Raw genomic sequence first — 9,781 nt, 5'->3', positions numbered from 1 at the left:
TAATAAAATAAAATCCTGGTTCAGCTTCATGGTGTGAGGCCATTTCTAAGGCTATATATTTACAGTAGATACAGGGCTGGCTTTAGTCTTTGGTGGGGTGCCCCCACCATCATTCACTTTGGAGGTGAACCTGTCAGGCCACCACACAGACTGAACCCGGATGGGCATTTCAAGCAGAAAATAGTATTCAATATTCAGTGGGAACTAATTGACTCTTCTTCTAAAACAAACACTATTTTCAGTCAAAAGAACTTGATGCTGTACACGAACCTCATTTGTGAAGATTTGTCCAAACCTGCCCCAATTTGTCGGGTCGCAACTTCACTGAACACAGGGGACTAAAGACAAAAGTCACAAGATGCTACACAACAATGCTGGTACTCACAATCTTGTTTCACTCCAACTCGTAATGAACGATCCTTTAAACCAGCCGCCAGAAAAAAATGATGGCCTTGTACTTGTACCACAGAAACATTAAGAAACACATTTGGCCCCAGTTTGCATCTTTATGATAAGTACCATGCTTTTAACTGACTCCCATGTAAAACCATCTGCAGTTCATGTCCCCTCGTGTCCCGCCCCATGGGAAAGTGAAACTTAATCACATAACAAACGTACTCTTTTCAACCAAAAACCACAGTCTTTTCCTAAACTTAACCATGTAGTTTTGGTGTCCACATATGGCAGAAATGCTCTGTTGTTCTTTCAGTCTCCATACAAAATATTATTTAAAGAAGCAAGAAATCAATGAGCATTACCAAAAGAACGCCATAGACCAAACAGGCATCTCCTTAATGCCAAGGAGAAATTGTAATTAACTGTAATCTCATACCTCATATCAAATATTGATACTCCTTCAGCGCTGTGTAATCTGCATCATGTCCTGCCCCCTGTACACTCCGCCCAGGCCCACCCCTCACCTAAACAAACAGAGTAAGTATGAATGCATCTGACACGGACAATCTGCTGTTGAGTGTGTGTTGTCTGTTGTGTGATAGAGACACTGTGATTCTCCTGACATTGTCCGGAGGTCATATGTTAAGACAACTAATAATTTATCACCGTAGCATCTTTTCTTGTCCACACAATATTCAAGTACCTTTCACTGCTAATTCCTGTTTGCTTTTACTTCAATAACAGGTTGAATACTAAACATGCAGTGTAGAATTTTGACACTGTGGTGCTGCTGGCGCTCCTGTTAGTAAAGAATCTCCAACATCACTGACTGCAGTAAACTGGGGCCCAGTAGTCAAAGTGTCATGCTGGCCTCACAGCATGTCTGGTACAGGAGGTGAAATGTCACAGGGGCCTTGCTGTCTCCATGTGTGTCTTTAAAAACTATGCCAAGGCATGCCTATAAAACAGACCTCTGTGTGTGTGTGTGTGTGTGTGTGTGTGTGTGTGTGTGTGTGTGTGTGTGTGTGTGTGTGTGTGTGTGTGTGTGTGTGTGTGTGTGTGTGCGTGTGTGTGTGTGTGTGTGTGTTCTTGTATGTGAGACAGACAGATCATCAACTGTGTATTTAGCAGAATGAGAACATTGTTATTGTTTGCTGGATTCAGAATGACATGGTGCGCTCAGTAGTGATTGATGACACGTTTATTACAGAGTTGATCATTACATCACCAGTTGTTTACAGGAATGCCCACTGATATAAGTCTATTTATTCAAGTATGCATAAATACAGGACAGCTATTAAGCCGGGGAGATTGCTTCACTGTTGTTCCTGATGTTAGTTCAAGAATTAACTGAAGCTCAAAGCATAAATGTTTGATCATTTTAATAATAGTCGGAAGAAAAACAAAAAAAAACTGTACATTGTAATTAATGCAGCAGTCTTGATATAAATACCATCTTTGAGAAACAGTATTTTGGATTTTTGTTGATGCTGTGCCACACAGGTTTTAATATTTATGTTCTTCCATATACGTTAATATGGCAGAGAGAAACATATAACCTTTACCAAACCTGTCTCTTATATGTAAATAGATATAAACACATCCATTAAAGTTAGATGATGCAGTTGAAACACTGATCCTGTGTCTGCTGTAGAACTCTAGACACTGAGTATTGACTTATCTCAGGAGGCCCTGCTTTATTGTCCCTGCGGGAGCTTCCTGTCAGTGATCAAAGATCACAGAACCACCAATGAGCTTCAACACAGCTGCCTCACACTTTCCTTCAGGATATACCGACTGAGATCGATTGTTGTTCACAAGATATTATTATTTGCTCAATCTCAATTAATGGGTAGAGTTTGCTGTTACAGCCTGTAATTGAATAGCGCTTTCCATGGGCTGGATATGACTGCCAGCAGAGGAATGTCCCCTCGGCTAATTCACTTTGTCCCTTGCCAAAACAGAAAAGCCTCATTGGACTCTTGTGTCCCTGTTTATACGATCTGGAGCACATGGTCTAAATTACAAGGCACAAGTGCATTTAGGGGTTGTATTAAGTCTCTTTATTAATCATAGGTGTGATTTGGACCTAACATCAATTGAATCAGTCCAATACCATCTCCTATTGTGTCCTCATCTGGGGCATTGGTATTTAAATTGCAGATTTGGAACTGGGAGAAGCAAGCGGTGTTCAGAGATTGTAAATGTTTCCATGGCTGCAGTGATGCAACTGCAGCAAATATTATGACACATTTAAGCAGCAAAACTAAAAACTGAGAGAGGAAGTAGAACTACACTGCAAGCTTTGGCAATCAGCAATGATAGCAATATAGGAGTATAGCAAGATTGATTATACATATCTGACTTTACTTCTGATGTGTAGCACTTAATATGTAGGTATACTAATACAAATTCTGAAATTCAGCCGTATTCCTTAAAAAGTTTTTTTTGGGCAAGTCATTTATTAATGTTTTCCATTGTATTTTTCTATCCACTAGCTAGTTTTTATAATAATTTTTCTCTTGATGACTAATGTGATTTATGATTTACACTGGAGATCAAAATTAGAGAACAAAGTATTAATTCTTGATTTATTCTGAAATACTGTTGTTTTTTACTGTTCAGCATTTGATAGAATATCCTCCTTGTCTATACCACTGCTGCCCTAGCATGTTTTTAAATAACCAAGGCACTTCAACAAAAAACATTATTTAGTGAAAAAAAACAGTGAGTAAAGTTAGAGAACAGTAACTATTGTGTCACAAGAGAAGATTTCAACAATGTTTTCTTCTCTAGGATTCAAAAATGAACAGGAAGTGTAGAGGCCACAACTTTGAATGACTTCAGCACATCTGCGCCCACAGGACATCACTAGTTTCTCACACTGCTCTGGTTTGATCTTGGTCCGTTCTGACTCAGTCTCTTCCACAGTTCACTAACTGGAGTGGGTTTCTTACACATTACTTTGTTGCCCAGGATTTTCCAGAGATTGATCCCAAATCCATGCTGTGATTTGGGATCAAAATCTTGACATTTCTACAAAAATTATATTCTTCTAAGCTTGGATAATGAGCACTTCTTTTCTGTGAACTGCTCAGAAACGGCCTTATATATATATATATATATAAATCCATCCTCTGAATGTTCTAGGTCTCTTGTTTTAAAGTAATCCTGGATGTCACAACAGCTCCTATGGAGAGACTAACATCATCACACATGAATACAAGTAGACTCATTGAGTCCACAAGAGTCTCAGCCTTACAGTCATTCAACACTGTTTATGGACCCCAGTAGGCAGAAATATTCCAAAGTCCATTTTAGAACGGGAAAAAATATCACATTTATACTGCAGGAGAACAACTGTCTGGATTATTATGGACTTGGTAAATGGACTTGTACTTATATAGCGCCTTTCTAGTCATCTGACTACTCAAGGCGCTTCACAGTGTCTGTCACAATCACCCATTCACACAGACATTCACACTGATGGCAGTGGACATCTACATACCATCTAATCTGATCTAACCATTCACACCACATTTACACACCCATGCGCAGCACGGGGAGCAATTCGGGGTTCAGTGTCTTGCCCAAGGACACTTCGACATGTGGACCGGGGGAGATGGGGATCGAACCACCAATCTCTCGAACAGAGGACGACCCACTCTGCCACCAAGCCACAGCCGCCCATTATAAAGTCAGGACATGCCTCTAAAGAGGATATGTGTGGGTACACAAAGAAGCCATTTTCATTCAGATATCTGGAGGTCAGAGGTCAAAGGACCCCTTTAATAAATTGGACATGACAGTTTTTCCCTTGTCATTATTTAGCCTAACGTAGGAACGTTATTTAGCCTAATTTCAGACAAACAAGCATGACACGTTGGTACCAAAGGGTTCCTTAGATCATTCGTCTGGTGGTACCAATATATTAAATCTATCTTTAAAACTCTACTGCCAGCAGGCTGGTGCAATGCAACCTAATGTTTCAAAGTGTTGATACTGTTAAAAGCCTTGGTGGTGACATCATCCTGGCAGGTGATTACTGAAAATGGAACAGAAAAAAAAAACACAAAAGCAGCACATTTTGACACTTTCCCCCCATTTTATTTCTTTTTAAATAGAAAACCTTGCCCAGCTGGACAGAGTTGAAAGAACAAAAATTACAAAAAAAGTCCAATAAAAAAACAAAGAAAAAAAACACTATAATGACAACACAGTCATTCATCCTGTTACAACAGTCTTAAAATCAGCCATTCATGTTAATGCTGAAACAAGAGCATTAACCTGTTGGAGTGCTACAATGTACAGTACCTGCCTATGTGTAACACAGTGATCCAGGCCTGCCACGGGGAAACGCTCGGCCCTCAAACCTGTAACACCAAATCAGCACTGAAGCCACACCTCTGGGGACTGGGACCAGCCACAACACTTTTCATTTCAACATAAAAGAAAGTCATTTATAAAAAGAGACAGTGATGTGTGACTCGAGCTGGCCGACCAGAGTGCTGCTCCAATTTCAACCCACTGGAACAAAAGGCCAGACTGGTTCCTACCTCACCCATCAGAGAGGCCTGGGATAGATAGAGCTTTTATGTTTACTCTCCATTATACAGTCAGTTTCATGTTTGTGCCTGCAACACACACACACACACACACACACACACACACACACACACACACACACACACACACACACACACACACACACACACACACACACACACACACACACACACACACACACACACACACACACACACACACACACACACACACACACACACACACACACACACACACACACACACACACCTAAAGAAGACTGTGCAAAACTCTTTGGTGATAATGAGTTTAGGAAAAGGAACATGGAAAAAAAAAACACCATTCCACAACTGACATGGTTATACAATCTTCCAATATACATATTTCAACAGTCAGAGTAGAAAATGGAGCCTGCAAATTCAATAAATTAGACAGCAAAGATGAATTGCAGATATAAAATCCAGCAGTTGGGTTCACAGAAATTAATAATAAAAGTAAAATTAAAAAAAAGATCCTGGAGAAACAGTAACAGTGTTGTGTCTTATTACCAAAACCATAAAAGCAAATGGATAAGAAAACCACTTAGAGACGCAACGATTAGTTGATTAATCAATAAGTTGTCATCTATTAAATTAATCAGCAACTATTTTGATAATCAATTAATCGGTTTGAGTCATTTTTCTCTCCCTAAATGTAATTATTTCCAGGTTTCTTTCCAGCAAACTGAAGACATTCAAGGACGTCATCTTGGGCTTTGGGTAACACTGACTTTCACCATTTTCTGACATTTTATAGACCAAACAATTCATTGATAAATGAAGAAAATAATTGACAATGAAATAATCGTTAGTTGCAGCCCTACCACTGTAAAAGAACAGATCTAATGAAATGCCCCTTAGTAATGATTGGGATAGCTGTGAACTGAGTTTTGTCATTGATGAATTGTTGTTGACAATCAGTCTTTTGTAAACATTCACAATCAATAGTTGAGTTCTGTTTGGAGCACTGCTGGTCAGAGGACATAGACACACTTTGCTTTCTGCACACAGGATGAATGGAATATTTAAGGACCGTGACGGCGTACTTCACTAGGATACACACTAATAACCTCTACCTGTCCCTCTCTCTCCCACTGTCCTGACAGGTAACATGGAACAGGCTCGAGAAGCCTCGGGCCCCTGCTGTAATCAGGCTGTCAAAAGAATGTAAATCAGTACTACAACCCAGACTGTCCCTATCAAGTGTTCATCATGGCGTTTCTGTAGATTTTCTTTTTTTACATTTTTAAAAAAAAAAGACATATTTTCAAAATATATCCATGTGAAGTCTTTCATTTCAGTAAAAAATAAATTAGGTAGTGAAAACACCATGCAGTGACAGGTGAGCACAGACCAGGTTCAGTTTTCAGTTTACAACAGGACGCAGCCCGGCTTTTCTCACGCTGTCCTAACTGAGCCGTTATTGCTGGCCAGTCTCCTGAAGCCATGGTCGTTCTTCTCCAACCAGAGCTCGGCCAGCTGCTGGGTGGAGCCGTGTGACGAGGCTTTGGAGCCCAGGCACATCTTATATTGCTTTGCCTCCAGGTTAGGGTCACATATGACAGGGTGGTGAACATGCACTATCCCCGTGTCTGTGCTTCTGAACAACTTAATCCCTGACTGGACAAATTTATTGAAGAGGTCCACATCCTCCAATCCCCACCCTTGTATAGAAGTATCAAAGCCTCCAGCTTGGACCAAGTCTCCCTTGTAGACACAGACGATCCCAAAGCCGTAGTTCCTCCACAGACCTGTCTTGGAGGTAAAGACATAGTGGTTGTTGCTAGGGACCTTCCCAGCATACACCACCTTGGGATCATACTGGCTGAAGATGATGGGGAAGTAGGTTTGCTCCCCAAGGGCAGTATTGGTCCGACATCGCTTGAGGAAGTCACTGGTGAAGAGCAGATCCACGTCACAGTAGAAGAGCAGTGAATCATTAGAGAAGTGCAAGGAACCCACTTCCAAAGCCAGAGCCCTGGAGAAGGAGCCGGTGACAGGCTTTATCTCCATCTCAGCCCGGGGATACTTCATGTGATACTCCCTCATCAGCTCCACCTGCTTGACCCGCTCTGTGTTGTTGTCTGTGCTGAAGAGCAGGATCAGTAGCTTGACGTTCTGGTTGGGAATCAGACAAACTCTTTCAAAGTTGGCCATGAAGCGCACAAAGATGTCATAGCGTCCCGACAGAGGTACCAAGATGTTGACTTTCTTCTCTTTGGGTTCCCTCTGGTCCTGGCCAGACGTGGCCAACTTGAAGGGCACCAGCATCTTGAGGGAGTTGGACAGAAACGAGAGGGAGTCGGAATCCTTGTTGATGTGGCTGGCCAAAGCTCTGGCATCCATCTCCCCCTCCTCTCTGAACTGGATCTGGCTGAAGGTCTGCTGCAGGTAGGCATGCCTCCTCACAGGAACGGTCATGGTCTTTCCTTTGTGCTTCTTGTACAGCAGCAGCAGATCCAGCACATACTCTGCCCCGTATAAGGGATTGACTCTCCGGTAGCCATACTGGATTTCTTTGAAGTCAATGACCCGCCCCCTTGTCTTGGCATTGGCGTTGATCATCTCCATCACTTGCATGATGATGTCATCCAGGGCTTGCCTCTGGGAAGAATCCATCCCGCGGCGGGGCGGCTGACCATCAGATGATGAGAACAGGTACTTCCCTGTCAGGAACTCCCACTCCAGGACCTCCTCTCTCTGCCGTGGGTGGAAGCGCATAAATGAAGGCGGCATGCCAAGCTGGAGGTCCTCTCGGCTGGGCTCATTGGCTCCGTAGCGCCCCATCTGAACGATCTCCCTGTGGAGCTGAATGGTTCGATGGCGCAGGTATGCGATCTTCCGGTTGAGCATGTAGCTGTGTAGGCGATACTGGTAAGGAGGGTTCTTATTGGGGTGGAGAGTGATGGCTCGATGGATTTTGCTATTGTGGAGATCTCGTATGTAGCCCTTCTTATTTGGTTCATAGTTCTCATAGAAGAGCTGCTGCATCTGTGGAGACAGGAGATGAAAGGTGTTAGTGCTACTGAGGTCACCTACATTTGGAACACTGGCTGTTTAATTCATTTGGAAATGTATGACATTTGTCACATCTGCCCCTAAGCACACAGCATACTGTGACATGACAAATGAAAGTACAGTTATGACCAGCAATTGTTCCTAGCTGTTTAGCTACAGGGCTTTCATAAACATCCCATATCAGGGCTCCAGACTGTGACCAAAATTTGAGCGTGTGCGACTGAATTTGACATCTAGATGTGCCCAGATGTCCCTCCATATCAATATTTAAGAGGCTTAACAGCAACAGAGTGACAGATAAGACAGGGACAATATGTAAGCAGTGTAAGAAGATACTACGTCACATACACGTAACAAGAGAGCTCCCGCAACTAGTCACAGTGTCGGGACTTGACGGACCCGAAGCCTCTGTATGTGACGAGCTGCAGACAGACGACCTCTGCTGTCTGTCAGCAGAAATTTACTCAACCAAAATAGTTTTCATGTCAGCTCTAGGGAAGAAATCAACTGTGTTTCACTGATTCATTGACTTTATGTCTCTGCCCAGCGCAGCGAGTGAAGCAGCAGGTGACACAGACTGATCTGATCAGTCAGTGAAGATACAGTTCATATGTTTAAAACACATAAACAGACTGATCTGATCAGTCAGAGTAGATACAGTTCATATGTTTAAAACACATAAACAGACTGATCTGATCAGTCAGAGTAGATACAGTTCATATGTTTAAAACACATATACAGACTGATCTGATCAGTCAGTGAAGATACAGTTCATATGTTTAAAACACGAACAGACTGATCTGATCAGTCAGTGTAGATACGGTTCATATGTTTAAAACACGAACAGACTGATCTGATCAGTCAGTGTAGATACGGTTCATATGTTTAAAGCACATATACAGCTGGAGAAAAATCTGAGATGAACGAGTGATGGCCGTCAAATCTCGCTCTGTGGAGTAGTGTCTGTATGTTTACGTACGAGGGAAGGGGCCGTTTTAGATGCGCTCCTAAAATTTTCAGTTGGGGGCCACAGTGCTCCTAGTAAAAAAAAAAGTTAGTCTGGAGCCCTGTACATACTGTTACTGATATCGGCAGCTCACGCAATCAGGGTTAAGCCCCTTTCATGCAAGCACTGCAAACGTGTCTATCTAGACATCACCCAGCAGGGTTATATGTGAGCTATGTCATTCTCCATTGTATTCACATAGTTTGAGTGGGGCGTTGATGACCTATATCAAACGACGGCAATGTAAATATCTAACTGGAGAGTGGAAAAGATTCAATAACATCCGTCAGTAAGGACTCAAACCAAAAATATCAGACAATTCAAATAATGTCTAAAGATGGTTTGGTACCAAATTAAAAACCGGCCCCGTCGGTGGGGTGCATCGCACGTCATGTACACCCCCCTGCACTTTCTACTCAGAAAATATCTCTGTATTTGATTCCTTTGACGTTGCCTTCACATGTCCTCATATATGAAAATGGCTTTAGAGAGTAGAGGCCAGAGCAGAGAGAATAAAACAGACTTGAGGTTGTTTTTTACTCGAGTTGACGACAAGTTTGCTTCTAAAACAGACAGTATGAGCAACTGACCTGTTGAACAAGCAGAAGAATATTATATTATTAATACAGAATTAATTTTCCCCTTCACATTTTTCCATTTGTAAGATTATTATTATTACTGATTTTATATTATTATTATTATTATTATATAAGTATCAGAAACAACAAACACATTATTATCGGCCCTTAAATTCCATATTGGTGCTTGTATGAAAAAT

At 41.8% G+C, this 9,781-nt stretch overlaps 1 protein-coding gene across 1 annotated transcript in view; it reads right to left on the bottom strand.

The window, feature by feature from the left end:
- Positions 1–5,168: 5,168 nt before the first annotated feature.
- The window catches only part of chsy1 (chondroitin sulfate synthase 1), a 52,944-nt gene continuing 48,331 nt past the window's right edge, over positions 5,169–9,781 (bottom strand). Inside the window, exon 3 of the mRNA XM_083915562.1 lies at positions 5,169–7,970. Coding sequence (XP_083771688.1) covers positions 6,378–7,970 — 1,593 coding nt within the window. The 3' untranslated portion in view covers positions 5,169–6,377. The remainder of the gene's footprint in view (positions 7,971–9,781) is intronic.

The sequence above is a fragment of the Echiichthys vipera genome, assembly GCF_963691815.1.
Source record: "Echiichthys vipera genome assembly, chromosome: 1".
NCBI classification, from domain to species: Eukaryota; Metazoa; Chordata; class Actinopteri; order Perciformes; family Trachinidae; genus Echiichthys; species Echiichthys vipera.
Note: the sequence above shows the minus strand (reverse complement) of the source record. Positions and strands in the feature narration are given on the sequence as shown.